Source organism: Accipiter gentilis, chromosome 23, assembly GCF_929443795.1.
Source record: "Accipiter gentilis chromosome 23, bAccGen1.1, whole genome shotgun sequence".
Classification (NCBI taxonomy): domain Eukaryota; kingdom Metazoa; phylum Chordata; class Aves; order Accipitriformes; family Accipitridae; genus Astur; species Astur gentilis.
In genome coordinates this window covers 10,874,510-10,897,047 of record NC_064902.1, presented here as the reverse complement: position 1 = coordinate 10,897,047, position 22,538 = coordinate 10,874,510, and the positions used below count along the sequence as shown (strand labels likewise).

Below are 22,538 nucleotides of genomic sequence, written 5' to 3'. Positions count from 1 at the left end.
AAATAGTCACAGTAAGAAGCCCTGGATCATCCAAAGCTGAGAAAGACTGAAGAGAGAGGAAGGAGAAGAGGTATCTGTTACAGGTTACATCTTTTGCATTTTCTAAGTTATGATTAGAACCATAGGAATTGACAGGAAACACGTCACGATAAAATTCAAAGATATGGTGGAAGAAATGAGATTTAAAACATACACTCAATTAATATTTTCCTTTATTGGTGCTTATGATGCCATGGAAACAGCCAAGGCTATATATTTTCCCTAGAGAGTGGGGTGAAAAAAAATAAATTCCTACCTTGCAGAACATTTATTTGCTTGTTAGATTCTTCAACTTGCACTCGATACGCTTTTCTCTCCTCTTCCAATAGCGCTATAAATGAAAGTGAAAATGTGCCCAAAAGTTTTCGTAAGTAGTATTTCAGCTGTGTAATTAATTTTAGTCAAAACTCCCCCTTAACTGAAAAGATGAAAATAATCATATTATTTCAGTAAGTTATCAAAGCTAGTAACTGTGTAAGTAGTTTAATAAAAAGTTAATATTAAGACATCATTCCATTATTATGGTAGTATTACAATTAATTTGAAATTAATATAATCTGTTGCCTGATCCAAAAACTCCACGTGTGCTAAATGCAAACAGGTGTGGGAGGAGAGAAAAAAAATTCTGTAAATATACCCCATAAAGAACACTGAACAATAAGCAATTAAACTGGACTATACCATTTCCTGTCAAAAACAACCCACAGTTTTGCTGAGGATAATGATACAGCTACATATCTGATAGGATGATCTAAACAAAGAACTACCGCTGAACACATTACATTATGTGCATTATCTGACTGAAATACAGATTAATAAATATCTGTAGATTAATATATTATACAAGGATGAAATACATGGAGTTCAAGTATGTATTCAATACTGTGAAAAGACTCTAGAACCAAAAAGGCAGAGCTCAATTGGACTGCATATAGTTTAGAAAAAAAGCAAAAGGTTCTCACATTCTGCGCAGAAGATGAAACAAATTTATCAGACAGTCCACAAAATTGGACCCCCTTTTAAGACTCCCTGATAAATACAATTTTAATGGACACCCTACACAATCAAGTGATCTGGGTCTCACCTTGCAGTTCAAAGCATTTTTGTTTACTTGTCCTAGCTAGCTCTTGGGCTTCAATCAGCTCCTTGTGCAGTTGCTGAATTTCTTGCTTAGCCTCAGTCTCTGATTGTGCACCCTGCAATTCATCTGATAAAGAAACATTTTCTTTAAATTGTGAATTTGTACAACAGTTTATTTTGCACTGCCATGTGGTGACTGGCAACATTCATTCAAATCATCTGAAGTTAAAGTAAACTCAGAATTGGGTTAGGTAAATATTAGCAAAAATATTAATATACTTTTAAAAGGAGGAAAACATATGCAAACTTTAAAACATTCATAATATACAACATGCAGTATAAAAGAAAAAATGACAAACAAGAATTAGAGAGGTTTTAAAAACACTGTATAGATTGGCAAGGATTCCTGGACTGACAAAAATGAACAAACAACAAGCGTAAGACAATCTTTGACCGTGTTTACAACTTTTCTGTTTTTAAAAGGAAGCTACTCTAACCCTCTCTCTCCTAGCACATGCTTATCAGCACTGATCCTGCATCCCATCCCATCCCCTACCTCCCAAGCCCACCCTCCCACAGTCCTGCTCCTAACAGCACGTACCAGCCCTGGCAGGCAGCATACCGGCACACTTACAGACCCAGCCTCGTACTAGGCTGGTTAATGCCAGTCAGCTGCAAGAGATTATGCAAAGATCTGCTATGAAGTGGTTTGCTACTGCCAATCAGCTTGCTACCATGCAAGGCTTGGCTTCCCCCTCTACCTCTGTGGACCGTAATGACAAGGAAAGGAATAATTTAGGGAAATTTTCTAAAACATAATTAAGAAAACGAAGAAAAGTCCACCCTCTTTGTTTCATTCAGTGGCCTAGTGAATACTAAGCTAAATTTTGTTCGCCAAATTTTTTTTTTCACTATGTCTTCAAATATCAGATATATCTTTAATACAATCAGATACCTATGTATGTTATTTAACCTCTAAATAAAAACATTTGCTCTTCCCCGCAAGTCTTGTATTAGCTAAAATGCATATGAAATACCTCTTGGGCTTATAAGTCATGACTTGCAGTCACAGGCAAATTAAATACTTTTAAAGCTGAAGTTTTCGGGGAATTTAAAAGAGGAAAAATAAGTATTTGTAACTAAATAGCAGTGTCCTGTAATGGGCACACACCAGAAACTAGATGCAGTAACAGGGAGGAAGACAACACTCTAGCCTGCAGGCATCTGCAATGCCAGGAACTGGATCCAGGAAACTCTCATTCACTGTATTTTCCTTAAGTAGTGTCTGTGTGGAAACAGATCTTTCAATAGGCACAAACAGCACTACTAAACTATATAGGCAGGGGGCTAAAACTTTATGTAAGGCCTGTTAGGTGAGAAAGGTAGAGGAAGGAAATCAGTGAAAAAAATCCAGCTGTGCATCATAGGAGAGGGAAAACAAAAAGCTAGGTGTGCTACACAGCTAACTCATTAATAAATGCCTACCACTACAGACCATATGGATTTCAGATAAAGGCACACTGCTTAGAATAAAAAACCCCGAAAGATAAATTACTTTGGTTGCCTGGACCTTTCACTAATAAGAAAAAAATAAACACAAGCTATAGTTCAGTTCGTTATTATACTTTTGACATTCGTATTTGACTGTATATGTCACCAATAAAGTAAATAATTTTTTTCTGCTGTTTTCTTATATTAAAAAATTGTTTATCAAACCATGCTACAGTATTCATACTGTACCCCTCTAAGAAAACAGGCTATGCTTTTTGTATTCTCATAGTAATGAATTTGTGGGATCGAGTAGAGCTGAGGGCACACATGTGCTCTTAGACTTTTTCAGAACAGAATTATGAGAGCAGAAAGAACAAAGAGGACTACATATTTCATCCAAATACTTTCTAGTACAGTTTATTAGAGTTCCAAATCCAAGTTTCTTTTCACTGAACATGTTTTGTTCTTAGCTTCTCATGGGTAAAGACTTGCGGCAATTAGACTTTCAACCCTCCTTAATGAGACTGTTCAGAAGAAATGGATGAGGAAGTTGACAAATTATGCTCAAATCATGCCTGATAAAGAAGCAGTGTCCCAAATCCAACAATAGACACCCTAAATGAACTTTCAGGGGGACAGTGTCTTCCAATCAATGAAAGCACACATCATAAAAGATAATACTGCTTCAAAGGAGACGAGGAGCTCAACTTGTGGGACAACATAATCAGTTTAGCAAAAGCACAATCAAGGTAAAAAACTCTTTCCTACTCAAATGCAATAGGGGAATTTCCATACGCCTGACATACTTCTAAATCAAAAGCCAAGAAACATAAGCACAAGAAAATAACAGCTTTTCTGTCCTACCCAAACTGAAAATTTCTTTAATGTCTTTTAGTTCAAAGCAAACATCATTTTCCTGCTAACTCTAGTTTTGAAAAAAATTCCTTAGTGAGTAGGATTGCTCTACTTATAAGTAATAAAACTACTAAACATCATCAGGCTTAGAATTGATTTCCTCAAGAAGCAAATTCACATCACAAAACCTGGTTTGAGAACCAATGTAAAAGGTTGCAATTAAAGAAAGTATTCGAACAATTTCCAGAATTATTCAGCACTGGACTAACTGTTCTCAGAGAAGTCTAAGGAATTCTATCATTAATTACAAAGTGCCCCCCCCACCCCCCCAAAGTCATATACAACAGTCTGAAAACCCTCATTCATTTATTCTAGCTCATGGAAAATTTTAATCTGTGATCAGATTGTTTGCCATGTTACAAGAAACTTTCTTAATTAACACCATTTTGTTTCCCACACACTCACAGTGAGGTTTCCCTTAACATCAATTATTTAAAATTCTTAAAAAATTTAGCATGATCCGTACAAATCATTCCCAAAGTACAGGAAAATTTCTTCTCCTTCAATCTGGCTCAAGAAAAGGAGTCTAACCCATGGGTCAGTTTTGGGAAAAAATTACTATTTCCAAATCATTAAAGAATATGATGGTGTGTGAAGGAATATTTTGCAATTTTAGGATCTGTAACATAAAATTTCAATAAAACCAAAAGAAAAACAAAACTCAGATTAAATTAATATTTACAAACATGAAGATATTAACAGAGGTCTGCTTATATGTTTGCCTTTACACTCTGGTTTTGCTAACAGAGATGATATAGAACCACACATAGGCTGTGGTCTTAATTGATCCCTTCTCTGTATGTGCCTGGCCTGTGCAAGCAATTTTATGAGTAGGCTGGTATTTCTCCAAGTCTCACAGCAGTTCACTTTCAGAATTTTGCAGGATTTCTCAGGTTATTCAGATGACTATTTTCAGAGTACTCAGATGAAGTCAGATAATTAAAACCTCAAGTTTTCTTCAGCTTCATAAGATCCACATAAATGTACTATATATTTTAAATAAGGTATCTGGCTATTGCAACATAAAACAATGGTTCCCAAACTTTCTGAATCAACAGATCATTGCTGATTTACCTAAGAAATTTTGAAAACTACCATTATTCAGCAAACCCTCAATTGAAAACACTTTTTATTAAGATTCCATGGATCAGTCTTGTAGTTACTATGAAAATGGAAGGAAGTTTAGAAGAACAAGATTACTAACCTTCCAATGACATTTATTGCTTCTTTCCATCTGTTTAACATTTACCTGTTTTTAACTTTGCAATAAGTAGTCACAAACAGCCTGTCTAAATAGAATTTGTTATTAATGGCTAATAAAGTAATTTACCTCCTGGGGAAGAAAAAAAAAAAGGCAGTTCTAATTTGTGACAGCTTTTCCTCCTTCCCTTCTTTGCCAGATTCTGACTTGTAGAAAGTTGAAACAAATCCTGAATGCACTCAAAATTTATTGATGGAAAATACACTTGGAGGAAACTACAGCAATTGAATTGAAACTACAGCAAGTCTCATCATTTTCCTGCTCCATTAATTTTTTTTGTAATTTCCAACAGTTAAACAAAAAGGAACACTGCTTTTTCCAGCAGCTGTTTCCGCATTCCAAACAGCTGCCAGATCAGAAATGTTCTCACTCTTCCTTAATTGTACGACCGCATAACAAATCCACTTGAAAGTCTTTCTGTGGCAAATAAGATCCTTTTTAGGGCAAAGTCAAGCATATGAAGTAGCTCTCTGACAAAACCTCAAAACTGCAGGTTTATAGGCTCTTCATAAAAAACACAAATGATTCACTGTACGGATATTTTTTAATGGTTTCATGAGAGCAAAATAGGAATGGAATGCCCATAAATAGCCTCAAGAGAAGAAGAGTTACTGCAATTATTTTAGTTAATTGCAATATGCAATTCAATAGCAAAGTGGTCTATGCAAATAGGTATTTTTCTACTTATTCACTTAAAAGCTCAGTAATGGTTATGGTTTAAAACTTCAACTGAGTAAAGACAGGTGAAGCAATGAAAACATCTACATGAGCAAAAGACTGCTTCCGTATTACTACAGAAAACTTGATTTTAATCCTTTAAGAGTTCAATTAACCCTCCCTGCCAGTTTAATATACCCTGGACAGGGAAAGTATAACTACACCTGACCCTTGCTGTGACATGAGACTGTTCTAATCCAGGAAGCAGCATGCTCACAGCAGCCTTATCTTGGTCTTGCGCTGTTAAACGAACCTTTCTGACAGAATTTAGGAAGACTTCACTTGCATATAAGGAAAATTCAGGAATCAGTGGTTTTCAGCCTGAGGGGTCCATGGACTACTTCTAATGTGTCTGCAGAAGATAACTAAGAAATCCAGCCAATTAGTAGAAGTCTTCAGTTGGCTATCTTTGAACTGTAATAATTAGAACTAAAATAATTTTGTCAGGAGCTGAATTCAGTTTCTCTACTATACTCTTTATATACGAAGGGTTGTTCCAGCTGTGAATCCTGTGCATGTGACAATGCTCACAGGAAGCAAACTCCTTAAATGCGTATCTCCTTCTGGACTTAAAAGTTCTGATAATGAACATCATGTTTTTCAATTAAAACTTTTTTCAAATAAAACTTGCCGCCAAACCCAAATTTATTACGAAAAACAAGACTATCATAAATCACTACGAACAACATCACCAGATTCTACCTTCTAACATAGGAAGTCACTGAATATACTTGTTATTAACTGCAGACATTAGAACAAAACCCAAATGGAACATGCTCAGTATCTCAAACACTCCTTTTTAAACTACTTTGTTGAACTGATATCCAGTGGAAAATATCAAACTCAATTTTAAGTTTTGCTGTTTGGAAACACATATAATACATGAAATTTTTGGAAGTCCTTCCGTCATAAAATTAGAGAAGTGTAAACAGTTACAGGAAAAAAAAAGCTCTTTTACAGGTCTCCTAAATTTCATTATGGTTTCCTGTCTTTCTGAACCATGAAGAAATGACATTCTTTTTACCTGTGATCCCAACGTAAGGACCATTTTACAGATCTTATCCAATGTCTAATTGTACATAAAGCACAAAATAATTAATTTTTAGTATGCTAAATAGAACAACTAATTAATATCCCACAAATTTTTTCAGCTCATGAATATGTAAATATTAGCTTGCTAATCAAGTTTTAAATACATACCTTCAGTGCAAAGAGCAGTGAAAAAAATTTAATTTTATAGCTATGAAGCTCAAAGCTAAGGCTCAGCAATCATTCTCATACAGTTACAACAGGAAATCCAAATCTTGATTGTGTTAAACAAAAAAAGATTTTAGATTTTTCTTTTTAACCCATCAGGTGCAAACTAACAGAAGCATTTCTGACAGCGATAGAAAGTATACAAGCAAAATTTGGCAATGCTTAAAACATGTCAGTGATGGAAGAATCCCTCCACCCCAAAGCTGTTAGCCCTAACTTAAGTGTATGCTGAAACTATTTCTCAACTCTACTTGAAGTTATAACATGTAAATTCCCAGAACGGTGTTGGTCAGTGCAGAAACTAGCTTTATGCACAAATTATTTCTATACTAACACTCAGAAATATGCTTTTATATCACATCACCCAGGGGAATCATTACTGATATTTAAATGCAACTCTTCCATGATTAAAACATTTGAATTTCAGCACTGTACTTCAATGCACATTTGATTAAAAAAACAGGTAGGCAAAAAGATATATATACAGATTATGCATGTAAGCTTACAAAAATAAATTTGTTTACCTTTTAGAAGAGCTACTTTAGCAATAGGTTCATTTAGGTCTTGGTCATCCATTTGGGCATCTAAAAAAAAAGCCAAACCCACACTTTTCAGAGAGCAGGTAGACTGCAGACAGCTTTCCTATACGCATTCTTTAAGCAAAGAGAAGCTTTTACATTATTCTCACTTTACAAGTTAATTATGAAGTTGCAAAATAGACAATACTGCTCTGAACTTGTATCTGGCTCCACATAATACACACCTTCTCTACTCTTTTAGAAAATGCTCATGATCAAGTGATTTAATTCAAACTAATTAGATGTCACAGAAACGTCAGTTCAATGCTTACCTGTAGTGTCGTCGCTGCTTTTTTCTTTGCTTGGACTAAGAGTGTCCGACAAATCAGATTCTTTGACTCTTGCTTGATTCTCTGTAAGAGACAAGGAAAATCAACTACAATCAGTAAATGCTTTGTTCAGTCTCTTAATCATAATTTCTTCTATACATCTATTTATTTAAGTACTGCTAAATGTCAAAAGAAAACAACTTAGTTGAAGAAACACTTAAAAACCTGGTGGTTGTTTATTTCTTTGAAAATCTGGGCTAAAATGGATTCAGCATCACTGAAGTCATTAATCTAGCCTTGCATCTAATAGGGGATGCAACTCCCTCATGCACAGCTTGAACTTTTGTTAAAGCTGTATTCTTGCCAGTTGGAACTCTGTGCAAAAGCTGATTCAATCAGGGAACAAATAAGAAAAGAAAACTAGAACAATGCAGATACTGTAACAAGTCAGAAAGAAACTGCTGTTAAGAATAAAACTGTGATTCAGTACTTTGGACAAATAAAATAATAGCAACAAGTCTTGTATATATGTACTGTTAAAAAGAAGTGTCATATGAACCAGTAAAGAATCACAGCAATATAAATTAATACACTAATTTCTAAAAAGAATTTTCAGTTCAAATCGTATTAAGAGAAGGCAGTCTATAACCTTTCCACCAAAAAATACTTTAATGAAATACCTGTTCATATACAATTCACCATATTATTACATGCAGCTTAGTGAAGCCACACAGTTGTTTGTTTTTTTTGTTTGGTTGGGTTTCTTTACCAGCTCTAGATTTTTAATGGAGACCAGACATTTCCAAAAGGTGAGTGGACTTAATTATACTAGTGCATCCTTTTCCCACACAGAATTATCCCTGACTCAGAGTTTAAATACTTTATGAGGCTGTAATATTTTTCTTTTTTTTCTTTTTTTTTTTTTTGGTTAAATAACCACTCCAGTTTAGTTCTGATGGGTCCATTAAGAGAGGCACACCATCTCTGGTGTGGGCAAACCCAGTAAGTCTATCAGCAAGGAACCATGTCACCAACATGCAGGTGAGGTTACACATAATGAAGTCCTTCTTGGCTGACTATGCAGAGCCTTGATTTGACAGCAGCATTGCTGCCTACCTACAGATTAACAGAGGTTTACTCTTGGGTCTGAAGTTCCATGTAGAAAGATATATATATGAAAAGGCATCATTACAACATTCCCAATGTACAGACCTTACTTCTACCATACACGCAGAAAAGCACAGTGAACACAAATAACTTCTTCACATACAGATACTGCAGATGCAACAAAAAAGTGCCAGGACATGGAAAGGTGCACAGTAATAAATAAATCAAGTGTTGTTATACCAATAGTGTTAATATATGAAAACATGTAAAAAACCAAAGGAGTAATGAGAAAGCTTGTGTGCATTGTTTTTTCAAATAACAAGAGAATAAAAACTAATCACCCCCAAAATGAAAGAAGTTAAGCAAAAACTGAAGACAACCTGTGCACCAACACGGGGAAATTAGCAAGATTACAAAAGACAAACAGGTTAATAGAAAAAAGAGTTTTCTATATCTAACATGAAAAGTTTTCTAGTTCTCTGTGCCAGAATAACATCCATTTGTACATGAAACGCAAGAAGGCAAGTAAAAACAAAGCAGCTGATCAAGAGCCAAACTCTTCCAATCCTAATGTAACTGAAATCACTGGGGAGGAAGAAGAGGAAAGCACCCATACACTTAAAGCACATTAGGGGTTCAGACCTGGCAGCTATTCCAAACATCTCATGACTTCAGCAGACTTCAAAGCTCATAATGACTGGAGTTGTTAAAAACTTGATGTTTGGGGGTGGTTCTTTGCTAAAACAAAAAAGGTACTTGCCTGTTTTTAGATATGTTAGGAAGCTTATTCCTAAAGACATTACGATACAAAGCATTTTACACGTAGCATACAGAATCAAGCTCACAAGATTGCCATTGAAACTGTAACAATTACTAAACCAAGTAATACATTCTTTGTAAAGTATTAAGAAAAGTATATCCTAAAAGCCTCACCCATGTCGTTTATATTAGTGGCCAATCCAGAAGCACTAAGCTGAGCAGTATCTGTATCCAACTAACTTTACCATATCTGGTCATACATGGGAAACACAGCTTTCTTGCTCCGTGCGAAACGGGAGGAACAGCTCAAGTTCCAACTGCTGCCTTAATTCTCTTCCCCCACATCCCCTCAGACTCCCCCCCCTCCCACCCACCCTCCTCCTCCCTCCTGTCCTCCTCCCCCTGAAACACAGAACAGGATTAGGCACCAGAGGAAAGATGCATCAGTGTCTACATCTGAGACAGCAGAAATAAAAAAGAGAAATGATTTAGAAACCTGCTTCCTGTTCTGGAAACAGAGTCATAAGCACAAAACTCTTTCCTGTACTATATTATTTCACGGCAGTTCTCCCTATTTCCCATAATAAAGCTGAGCTGAATATAGACAAAATGATGAAGTATATTAAAATGTGTTGACATACTTACTTGATGAGTTAGAATATATTAACAAACACTAAAAATAGCTCACCGCTTTGCAAGATAACTGGCATCCAAGTGTTACGTTACAGTTATTGTATGCATTCTTTTGCCAAATATGGCATGTTGTCTATAGCTTACTCACATACAGAAACAAATTAAAGGTGCAATTTCATACATTGAGGTAAGAAAAGATAAACTGAAAAGTCTCTAAAATACCAGTACTTTTAACAAGCTAACATTTATTCAATACAATAATACTTTTCAGAAGGACAGAGGGTAAACAAATGAGTTAGTACATCCAGATATTAATAAAAAGCTACAAAAGTGGAGTCAGCCTACAAGTCCAAACAATCTTACATTATTAAACACATAGGAAATACTGATCTGCACACTTTGTAGCATTCCTGATTTTGGCCCTGTAAGATATGGCTGTTCCTTGACAAGAGAAATCTTTTCTAATTGGCTCCTTGTATTTTACTTGTTTTATACAGAAAAGAGTAGAGATACACAGATACATTTTACTTAGGAAAGGCACGTTTAGGAGTTTAATAGTTATTTTAAAGTTATGAGGGTGTAAGTTAGGAAGAAGTCAAATTGAAATACACTTTTATTTAAAACTTAAAATGAGACCAAATATTATTTCTATTTAGTCCTACAATAAAAACAAAAACTGGTTTGAAATTTATGCAGGCACTAAAGTTTTAATTAAATTTACAAAAACTATTATAATTTTTTTTTAAAGTGCACATTAAAAAACCGAGACTAGCATTTCATGCACTCAATCTTCAAAAATTGTTTCCTTTAAATCTTTTTACCCTACGATAGTATTTGGACCAGAGTTCAATAAACAACATACCTTCCCTTCATTGATTTTTTTTCTTAAGTATTCAACAAAACTCAAACTGCTAGTTTAAGACAGAACATGCACTGAAATGACACAAAAAACATGCTTCAAAAACAGTTAAATAATCCAGAAGTCTAACCTTTCAAAAGCTTTGTTTCTTCCACTTTGGTTAGATGTCCTTCATCTATGATCTTGTCTGCCAAACAAAATAAGTGTTACTTTCCAAGCTCAAATTAAGCAAGCTTTTCCCTGCATGCATCTACGTAGACTACATTCCATGACCAAATTAAAAGCTGATAATATTACTTCCTACTCAGGCTTGAACAAAAACTTTATTCTGGCATGGAATAATGAGACAGAGCACACAAGTCTACCAGAACTTTGTGATAAAGTACATAATTATTTCTTCTGCAATTTATCAGCTTATATTATTAATGCATCAGTTCACTAATGAGAAGTTAGGAAAATTAATTTTTATGAACTTTAAAAAAATCTAACTGGGAGTAATAAATAATTAATACATTTCTCAAGTTAGTTACCAAAAAAAGGAATTCTAAGAGCCAGTTGCCTGACACAGATATCCACCCGATACAGCAGAAATCTAGAAACACGCCACAGTAAAACAGCAATTGAGAAGCCACCTCCACATCACAACAGCATTAACACTGCCTATGAAAGGTACAGAGAAATAGCTTTTCTTAGCTTAAAATTTTGAGAGCTGCACAAACTCCCAAAAAATTGTGTATGCACCACATTCAGGTTCACAAAAATTGAGTTCACATATAGCATTCACAGGAAAGTCTATTCATATATGTCAGGTGCACGAAAACCTAAACCATGGAATTCAAGACTAGATTGCTAAATTCATCCTAACTCCAGCTAGGACATGAAGGCAGACAGTAAAACCAAGGGAAGAACAGGTCTGGATTAATCAAAGATACTAAAGGAACTATTGAACCATTTATTAATTACTTTTTTGGAGGAGATTTCATTATTTTGAATTCCTTAAGAACCGCCTAGTGATGCCAACACAGAAAATTGAGGGTCATGTATCTTACAGATCACATGATCAATTTCTATGCAGTAGATCTTGCAATTTAGACAATGTTGAAAGCTGCTGACATCCACTGAATGACCAGGCTTAAAGCTGCCTCTGCCTCCACTCTGCAGTCTCCCTGCTGGGCATCTAACAGCCAGGCAGGCAACTGAGTTTGCTGGTTACCCCATGTAATATTAACAGGTAACTGAGACGCAGAGGAGGCTGGATGAACAGCACATAAAGGAGAGTGAAGATTGAGGAAGCTGGATGACAGTAAATGCTTTTCAAATTTTTAATTTAAAAAAAAAAAAAAAGGAGCTTCAGTCAGCATTTCCAGCTTCAAGTAGCTCTGAAGGTGAAGAAGTCTCTGTACTCCTTTGATGGCATGTTGCTGTAACCATGACAATCTAAAGCCAGAGGAAGGACAAGATTTGCAGGAAGATATCTTTTTCAACCCTAGATAGTAGACAAGCTTTCAGACAAAAAAAACCCGGAGGTCTGAAGAAGGGTTTGCAGGGCCAAAAGCTTTTCCTGTCCCCTCCCACCCCAGCCAGAAAAACCAGTCTAAAAGAGATATTCCCTCCATCTACTTTTATCTACAAATATTGCCGTGCATTTCAGTAACATTTAACAAATACTGCTTCAGAAACACACTGAACGGCACACTGGATTTTCAGGCTTGGCTTCAGGTCTCAAGCAACTGTAGGAGATCACTCATCACCCAAGTTCAGAACAGTCTCGAGTTCGTCAGAGCTGGAGAGAGTCCCTGTGCCTAGGCTGAGGAAGGCACCGCAGTAGGAATCAAGTTACTGCAGCCACAAGTGAAGAGTTACTGCGTGATATCATCAGCTCTCTTCCATTAAAAAAAAACAACAACCCCCCCCCAACTAAACAAAAGTCTTCATATGTGATTATTCCAGGACTCAGTTGAGACTGGAAGCAGGGAGGAAGGCAGCAAGAAAGCAGCTGAGAAATTCTGCCCGTATGTCTGAAAAAGTTAGCCGAATGCAAAAAAACATACACTCAAAGTAGCTATCAACTGCTTGATCCAAAGGGGTAATACCTCATCCATGCTAGACTGTTAGCTTAAAATAGGCTTCTATAATCAGTTTACAGAAGAAAACTTACTTAGCATTATGAATTGCTGAATCTTGGAGTTTTCACAATTCAGTAACTGTTAAAACCAGAATAATTATAGTATAAACCAAAGAAACTAGTGTTTTTCTTGACCTGGATGTTTTTCCTAACTGAAACCTTTGCAGCAGCTTTTTACACTTTTAAGAATTCTCAATTCCTTTGATTAAAAAATGCACAGACATAATGGATTTTTTCTTTTCCATGGTGGCTGTTTTCTAATGTCGATTATGAATTTCAAAATTTGTACAAAAGTTTTCTTCTTGATGCTACTTCTTCAGCAAAGAACTTCAGCAGTAACACACAAGTTCCCTTGCCCAGTGTGACCCAAAGCTGGTACAGCCAGTATTTTTCACTTGGTGGCTGACATTTCTCCTAACTTAGAAAACAAGTAAGCTTTCTCTGTGTTTTAAGAATGCTAGCATTAGTATTTTTCAAAGCCAACAAAAAATAGTTTATTTCAACACATCTGTGTATATTTAGATAATAAACAGAAAATGGGAGGTTGATGTCATTGAACCAAATAGAATTTTATTCTGCACTGTTACCACCCTAGTCACTAATGGCAGAATCCAGACAACAATCAGAAAGTAAAGGTAGACATATCTTTAAAACTTTGCCTTTTCAGATCTCTGCATCTTTTCATATTACTATTTCAGAAAACTTCATAAACTTGATTTTTTTTTTTTTTTTTTTTTTTTTAAATCAATCCCCATGTTCCCTGAGTCAAGATGTGCATTTTTGGCTATCAAAATATAAATTAGGGTAAGGATCCTAGCTTTAATTTCTGGCACAAATAATCTTTACTTTCATGCTATCCAGTCACTACTTAACAGAAAGCAAAGAGTTACTGATACATGTAATAAATAATAATAATTTTTACTGAACCAATCTGCTTTAAAGTTAAGCTTTCAGTTCATCTTTATGAAAGTTTGTGTTTCTTTTTGCTGATGAATGCAGTTCAAAGGCAGCTTTCCTTTGGGGTTTTTAGGCATTTCCTATATTTTCAATTTAAGAACTCCGTTTTAGATTTAGGTTCCCTGTCACCATGTGTAATATAATAGTTAAGATCTATTAAGATTACAACAATTACTTACATAACGTGCCCCCAATACATTTATGTTTTTGTATCAAATTATTCTTTGAAGGAGGCCAGGCTTGAAGACCAATGAAAGGAAACCCAGCCCTCGGCACACAAATTTCAAACCATCTGAAAAAAGTGATACTGAGCAGCTTTAACTTTACCTGCCACCTGCAGGTCACAAATTAATGGAAAAGTTGAAAATAGCCATTCAATCCATCCAAAAACTCCATTTTAGACAGATAAATAAAAAAATATCAAAAACTTAGTAAAAAAGCAAAAATTGACTTGCATTTAAAATCTTAAATGTAAAAAAATCACAAAACAAGGAAAAAACCCACACAAATGAAGAAGAGTCAGATTGGAGTGAAAGATAGGAAGCTAGCAGGGCACCAAATCTCTCTTTTGTCTATACATCATCACCATTTTTGGTAATAACTCATATCGTGTACTAATAAAAAAGAAGCACCATGATTTTTGCTGTTGATGTCAACGGTTTTCACCAGTGGTTACTAAAAATAAAATTATGAAATGAGCAAGAAGTGAACTGGATGTAATGATCAGAAAGTAACAGACTTTCCAGATCATTCAGAGCAAGATTTCATAACATTCTACAGATGTTGTAGATCAGGACAGGTTACTGGATGATATTGTCAGCCATATTGTGCTTAAAAAATAAAAATAAATAAAAAATATTAAAACCTACAGAAGCCAGATTTTACAAACAATGCTACCTAAGTTAAGCATTCAAACTGCATTGCAAGTAAGATTTAGTGTCCTGTCATTTCTCCCCCACCAAAAAAATTCTAGCTTTAGTACCTTGACAGGTTTTGACTGCTCTTAACTGGTAACACTTTCAATTGTCCTATACCTCTGTAGTAACTGTTTTTATAAAATACTAGACTGCTTAATCATCTAATTTTCCTGCTATCTTACATACTCCACTTCTTGACTCAAGCTGGTTTTCCTCATTTCTCTGCTTGTGCTTTACCAATTTAAGTGCTTCCTCCCCAGAACTATGGAGATGCACACTTTCCCTGCTGTACCAGCACAAGTCAGAACCTTCTCTTCTAGACAAACTGTATGGTTGTCTCAATTCTCCTTTCTTTTTAGATTTCTCCTATGATTTGCAGATCCTATAGTTTTAATTCCTCTGCTTCTATTACAAAACAGCAAACCCTACATAACACAACTTCAGAGTGTGACTCCTATTTCTCGGATTTTTTCTTTGTATTATTATTTTTTAAATAATAAACCTGCTCCTCTCCCAATACCTAAACCTCTGGGCAAAAAAAGCATAATGTATAGTTCATCATATAATACTCTCTCAGTATTGCTGATCTTTATGATATTGTTCTAGACTTCAGTATTTGCAGCATGTCTTTTCCGTTCCAGTGGTATTCGCTGCATGTCTTTTCTGGAATTCCAGTTCCTTGCAACCTCTGGAACTATGGTTTTTCTCCCCACTAGTTCCCAACCCTCACTGCTGCTCAGAGCAAAAAGCAGGAGTAGGACCGAAGGGTAGCACTTACTTACAAAATGAAAATAGTAGATGCCACAGTTTGCAGTTTTTTAACCTATGATTTTGTGGGGCCTGACTAAACATGTTTGAATTTGGAAAAGGCAAACTTTCGGTCTAGGAATAAATACACCAGTTGCTGACTTGGAATCTTTTATGGTTTTGATTAGATAGTAAAAAAATTACACTGTCGCAAAAAATGCAGATTACTGAACCCTTTGAACTCGTATTCATTCTTTTAAAAATGAGGCAATCGAGGCCTTACAGTGTCTTTACTCTAGCTTTCAATCTCTCAAAGGGAGGCATAAGTAAATTGATCTTCATTTTATTCTCTTATTACTACTTCAATTGCATGTTAGAATCTTTTACTAGATCCTGATGGTCACTTTTGCTTCTCAGTAGTGACAAAACTGGTCACGTTTAATTTGCAGAGGTGATACTAATACAAGTTTTGCTAAAATAGGTTAAGCTAACACCCAAACAATGAAAACAGGCAACCAATTTGTATTTGAACATCATTTCGTGTGCTCTTCATTTTCACTCTAGACAAAAAAATATTTTTACTCAAATATTTAACTTGAGTTCATTTTTATGTACTGAATAAAGAAGATTTATACAAGGTCTTCGCAAAATTTAAAATTACTTTAAACTTCAACCTGACAGAAGAGAGCTACCAGTCATTCACTTTTTAAAAAAGTAATTCATTTTTTTTCAAATAAATATTTTAAATTTTCTTAGACAAACATTAGCAGTATCCTGTCATTCAGTTATAGCACTGCAATCCATATCATAAGGACTAAAGTCAAACAAGTCTGTTACACTTCCTTATTGAAGTTTAAAAGGGAAAGGAAGAGTCCAATGGGCATAATGTCAAAAAAACCCCACCTGCCTTATTTCTGCTTATAAATACTTCTCTCTGCTCAACTTTTGGTACATAATTTCTGTAAACTCTTAAGTCAAAAAATAATTCTTTATGCTACAAAGGCGTTTTCTTTGAAGTTTAATAGCACTTCTCTCTTCATCTTAATGATATTTTTCTCTTAGTGGACAAAAAGTATTAACATCTTAAGTTTTTCTTTAATTATAGACATGCAGACTGCGCTGTTTCATTACTCATTTTCAAAAGCCATTTGCTTCGAAAAACATGTTTTTTATTCCAGAATAGCACGTCTTTCTCAAGATTGGTATTGAATATTTATGTTCTATTTTTCTTAAAAGAATCTCTTATATTTCTACATAAAAATTAAGGTCTTGTTTTCCTTTTTGTTCTTTGCAACAACTAATCTGAAGAATGTGTAAGACCTTTAATTATCAAATAAATTATAGATATGTGAAATGAAGAAAAGACATCATTACCTTATCTCTTGTCCTACTGCTGCCTGTGATGTTTGCTTTAACTGTTAAGCTTCCAACTTCTTAATTTGTAACAGGTGAAAAATTACACTCATTTTTAAACACCATGTGGCACATTAGCACCCTTTTATTGGTCAGAGGACAATAATGGATTAACTGGTAAGAAGAGACAATGTGATCATCGCTTTGCAAGAGCAAAGGTATCTTACTACTACAGGCATCTGCTTAATATCACAGTGCCACAATTCTATGCTTAGAAAATTTCTGCTACTACAGAAATATTAAATAGTAGTGACAAATCCTATCTTTTATCCACCTTTTCTGGGTTTTCTGTTGTTTTTAAAGCAAATGTGATGAACACTCTTGTACTCACTCTGACATTCTATGAACTGATGAATAAAAGTGCAGTCCCCTCCACTCTTTGAAAGAAAGTGCTCTAGTAAAGAAAGAAACACTTAAGTTTACATCTTCTTATTTTCAAATTGATGCAACAAAAAGTTTGAAAGGTATATCAACAATATTTGTAATTGTATATTTACAGTGAATTTTTGAAATCTGAGTTAAGATGCAAGCAGACAAGACGTAATTGAAATGATGTCCGAGTGATATGAGAAAACAGATTACTCTTTTGAACTGATTAGAAGAAAGAAGTACTTTATCTGCATTTTCAAGGGGTACTTTTAAATAATAAGATCTAATAGCAGTTCTTAAACATAATAAAAAGCCCCTTACCTCAACAGAAGCTATTTAAAAAAACCCAACACTTTATTTAACAGAATTTAGTAATACCCAATTATTAAAAGTCCAGACATTCTGCATTTGGCATTTGCTGTATTGCTTTTTCAGGTTAGGTCGTGACAAATGACTTCCACTAAATTTCCATTGGCAAATTCGCATGTTTGGCAAAAAAAGATTAATACACATAAGTGATATTTAAATCACAATAAATATAGAATACAGATGATACACTACTGAAACATGCAACTCCATAGCACTGATGCCTCTAGTTCCTCCCATTTGTTAATTCATGATCAGACATGGATAATTGCAAATACCAAATCAAAGCACTGTAGAAATAAGAAACATCTATTTAACCTATATTCTTCGGCTTTTTTTTATTAGCTTTTATTTAGCATTTAATACATTTTTCTTTAGTCTTCATGTTTATTCTTCATATCTAATACAAATCTTTTCATTTCAAGAGGGTTAAGTGTTGCTGAATATCACCCTTTACTTTTTACACTAAGTTTCACTGCACAGAAACAACAATTTTTGAAAGGACGGTTCTACAGTAGAGATCCTAAACCCGTGCTCAGTTTCCAGGTTTAACCAAGTCTTTCCATGTGACCTTGATCAGCTTCCAACTCCATCAGAATCTTGTTCAAGTAAAAAGGCGCTAATGCTTCCTTTCTAAAGAACCTCAAAAATCCTTTAGCCTCAAGAGTCTAGCAATCTGAAAAGGCTGCTTTTTAGTACCTAAACAAACAAAATGTGTTACATACTAACAAAATTGTTCAATCATTAGCTTGTGATACCAGAATCTTAGCTGTTAAGGTCCAATCTGTAATACCAAGCTTTACCATGTTTCAAAGTTACTCTAAAAAGTAAACTTTTTTCTAACCCATAAGGACAGGGCTTTTAAAAGACCGCACCACAGCTATAACATTTATTTTCCATATTTAAACTTTTTTTTTTTTTTTTAGCCTTTTTACATGATCTTGAGTGACTGTATGCAAATTCCTCACATCTTTCTTGACATAATACATGGCTCACGAAACTTAAATATGAAAGCCAGGTGTGGTGCAACTCACTGAGAAACATACCACTTATTGAAATATCTCAGTTCTAACCCAACATTTATCAGTGGCTTGATGTATAAGCAAGTTACTCTCTTCTGCACCAGAATTTCCATATGTGCAATGAGAGAAAATTAATGCCTAACTATCATCATCTTAATACACTTAGTTATAAAAAGCCTCTGGAGAGGCTATAACATGACTTCTTAGTTCCTCTACTCAAGAGTACAGATTTTTTAATGTTACGGACAGCCACAGAAAGAAGTAATGTAAAATCCTTATTCTTGCAAAAACTAGGTAGTATGACTATAAACATACCTTGAGGACTTGACGTGAAGTTTTGAGAGACAGAGACACAAAAGGCATCTTAAAAAACATAATGATTTTACATGGATTTACAATTTTCCTCTGACAGGGGTGAGGAGCAGGGGGAAGGTATGTATACCTTTTTATTCAAATAGAGGAAACTTTTTTTTTTTTAATTCCCTTACAGGCTAGTTAGCACCAAAAAAAAATTTAATTTCTGACGTCTGCCTTCAACTGTGAAGTCTTTTCCTTATGCAAAATATCTACAACCTCTTTCACTGCTGAAGTTGCTGAATCTACATTATAAACTCTAAATTCTTAGCTCTTCTAAAATAATGCTGACTACTCAGCAAAAAAACCCAGTAACTGCCTCCTGCTGCTTTCAAGAAAACAAAATCCAAAATCTGGCAGAGAAAAATTACTGCCCATCTGTCATTCTACAAGGGCTAGATAAAGGACAGGAAGATACAGAAAGGCACAGACTGTCATGAAAAGACCACAGGCCAGCAAAGCTGTAAAATGCCAGAGAAATGTGGATGGACCAGTTAGGTATAGCAGAGATACAGAAGAATGCGGTACAACAGACAGAATAATGGAAAACTATGCTAAAATATAGAATAATATAATAGCATGGTAGGTACATGAGAGAAAAAGGTGATAGACTGTATAAACACACAGAAAGACAACTTGAATGAGCAGTTATATGCTGTCTATATTCATAAAGAAATTAGCTGACAGCTTCCTAAAACTCCCAGGTTTAAGTACAAGTTCTACTGTTACTCATAGCATGGAGGAATCTCTATTTTCATGTATCCATCCAGATAACATTTTGACTCTTATGCTATCCGAAATAAGTCAAAAATGGATTGCTTCTTCAACTTTGACAAAAAAGCGAATATCGGTGATATTTGTTATAATCAAATAATGAATTCAATTTTGAAATATTTCAGGCAATTTTTAAACTCAGACTGATAAGACATAGCAGTATTTAAAAAACTAACATGACATTCCTACCAACACTTTAAAAAAAAACCCAACCAAAATAGTGTTTGTTAAAACAACATATCATTTTTAGTGTGATGTTACCAATTATTTCTCTATAAAACAATATGTATTTGCACTTGAAGCTTCAAAGGTTTTATTAAATGTTTCAATTCAGCTCTAGGCTACTTTCATTCACAGTACTGCATGTTTTTTTAATAACCTCCAACAACCTAACTTTCAAAATCTTTTTACGGTTTACTTGGTTAGAATGAAGAATCACAATCCCTATACAGTACCTCAATTTTGCTTTGTAAAGAAGTTTACTATTTTGTGGGGTGGAAGATTAAAAAAGAAAATAAAAGCCAATTTTTTTCTTAACCATTCTATCAAGCATTAAGAGTATTACCAACCTAAAACTACGCATCAGCAAGATGGAATAATCTATAAAAGTATGGCAGTCCAGAGAACTGGGAACATAAGTCTGCTGCTTGCTAATCTCAGCATGCATCACAGCTAAGTGCCTAAAATGCTAAGACTTTAAGGGATAGATTAAGGGGAGGTTTTTGTACAGTTCCTGTGATTGTTTAACAGATCTCTCCTCCTGCTCCAAATAAGAACCAGACATGAGGTTATGCCATGATTATCTTTTTCACATTGCCATTGGTCTCCCTAGTTAAGAAGCTCTTAATTTATAAAACAAATTAAAAAGTAAAAAGCTAAAAATTAGAGCATGGAGTGTCTTAAAATTTTGTTTAAAAAATGTATACAGTCATCCTTAAATACTGTGAATATTGGTTAAAACCAGGAGTTCTCTATATAGGTACCCCAAACTTCCAACTCATACTACCACCATTCCTCAGAGCTTTCGCTATCCAGCAAGACACAGCAATTGCTGAAGTGATCTCCATCAAGGAAAAATTTAAAATTAACGTAAGAGGTCAAATATATCTTAGCCAACGGAATAATTTAGTGAATTCAGATTCATAACTGGAATATTCTTTGATATATGTGATATTGGGCATATTCTTATCAATTTTATTCAAAAAACTTCAAGTGTATGTTAAGACACATTAGTTAAAATACTTAGCTTAACTAATTGTCTTTAAAAAGCCTAACAGTTAGTTCAATGTTTTATATAAATACAGTCCTGAGTTTTAAAAAGTTAGTTTCCACTGTTTATATATTGTACATACTCACATTCTTCATACGTTATAGTTAGAAAAAAAAAATGTTTTGCTGACTTTACTTACCATACCCAATTTACTAGAAAAATGGTGTATGTCTGTGTTGCAAGGAAAACAAAATTAAGAGGAAAAAAAGTCAATGAGTTTTCCACTTTCTTGTGTCACAAGCCTGATATCATTCAGTAGACTCCTACTGATTCCAGTGAGAGCCCATCAAAAACAAGAAAAAAAAAAAAAGACGACGACTTCCAAGTTGGTTTGTTACATTTTACAGAACTTTCCAAAACCACCTAGACTGAAAATCTAAGCAAAATATGCTGGTCAGAGGAGTGGACAAATTAAATTTCATTTTTTAAAAGAAAATATTATTCAAAGTAAAACTTAAGAGAACATTTTGAATTTGTTCAACTTCAAACATCAACCATAAGACAAAAGGTAGCCTTAAGATACACTACCTTTCTCTGTGCTCCCATTAATTTTAGGTATGAAGTCATCAACTTGTATGCCTAGGATTAAGAAAGGGTATTATTTCTGGAACCAAGCAAAATGGTTTGGGTTTTGTTTCTTTATAAATACAGCATTGTGAAACGCATCTGGCTTTTCATACTACCTCCTCTTTCTAAGTATCTAATCTAATCAAACAAAACAAGCAAAATTTAATGTGTTTTCCTGCACTACAGATCACGTTCCTCTTTGTTCAAACATATAAGAGGTTACTATCACCCAAAGAATTACTGCCTATTACATATGTATATGTATTTTAAAAATCCTTTTATGTCTATATGTGTGTGTATATATATGCATATAAAAAGCCTTCAAAATCTTGGAGCTGAGAGGTGCAAACAGAGCTCTAAATTGAGCAATGAACCAGAAGCCTGAACACTCACAACAGCAGTGCCCTCTACTGGCATTCTGTTGTGGCCACATGTCTTTCAATGTTAACAAATGATACCAAGACTGCACGACTGCGATAACTGTAAAACATTATTCTTTTGCCAGACACCTAGGCTACAAGATTATTACAATGAAAATAATTGAACAGAAAATCTGCAAACCAGCTTGAAACAAGAAACTGATCACACCTACCTAAGCTGTTGTGTTCTTTAAGAGTTTTCTCTTGAAGATGTTCTAACCGTACTGTAAACAGAAGTCCAAGAAAAAGATATTTCACAGATTAAAAGAAAAA

The 22,538-nt window shown here is 34.6% G+C and overlaps 1 protein-coding gene across 30 annotated transcripts in view; it reads right to left on the bottom strand.

Moving 5' to 3' along the window:
• SLMAP (sarcolemma associated protein) overlaps positions 1-22,538 on the bottom strand; it is an 88,275-nt gene that overhangs the window by 14,956 nt on the left and 50,781 nt on the right. For 5 of the 30 annotated variants that reach the window (XM_049826188.1, XM_049826186.1, XM_049826190.1 and 2 more), the window contains 8 exons: positions 22,439-22,489; positions 21,808-21,858; positions 17,456-17,518; positions 11,096-11,152; positions 7,611-7,691; positions 7,285-7,344; positions 1,124-1,246; positions 296-370 (listed from right to left, as the gene is read on the bottom strand). In XM_049826188.1, the coding sequence (XP_049682145.1) occupies positions 296-370; positions 1,124-1,246; positions 7,285-7,344; positions 7,611-7,691; positions 11,096-11,152; positions 17,456-17,518; positions 21,808-21,858; positions 22,439-22,489 (561 nt within the window). Of the gene's footprint in view, positions 1-295; positions 371-1,123; positions 1,247-7,284; positions 7,345-7,610; positions 7,692-7,832; positions 7,930-9,647; positions 9,796-11,095; positions 11,153-17,455; positions 17,519-21,807; positions 21,859-22,438; positions 22,490-22,538 lie in introns of those variants that run through there. The other 25 variants (XM_049826191.1, XM_049826195.1, XM_049826193.1 and 22 more) reach the window with 13 other exon arrangements.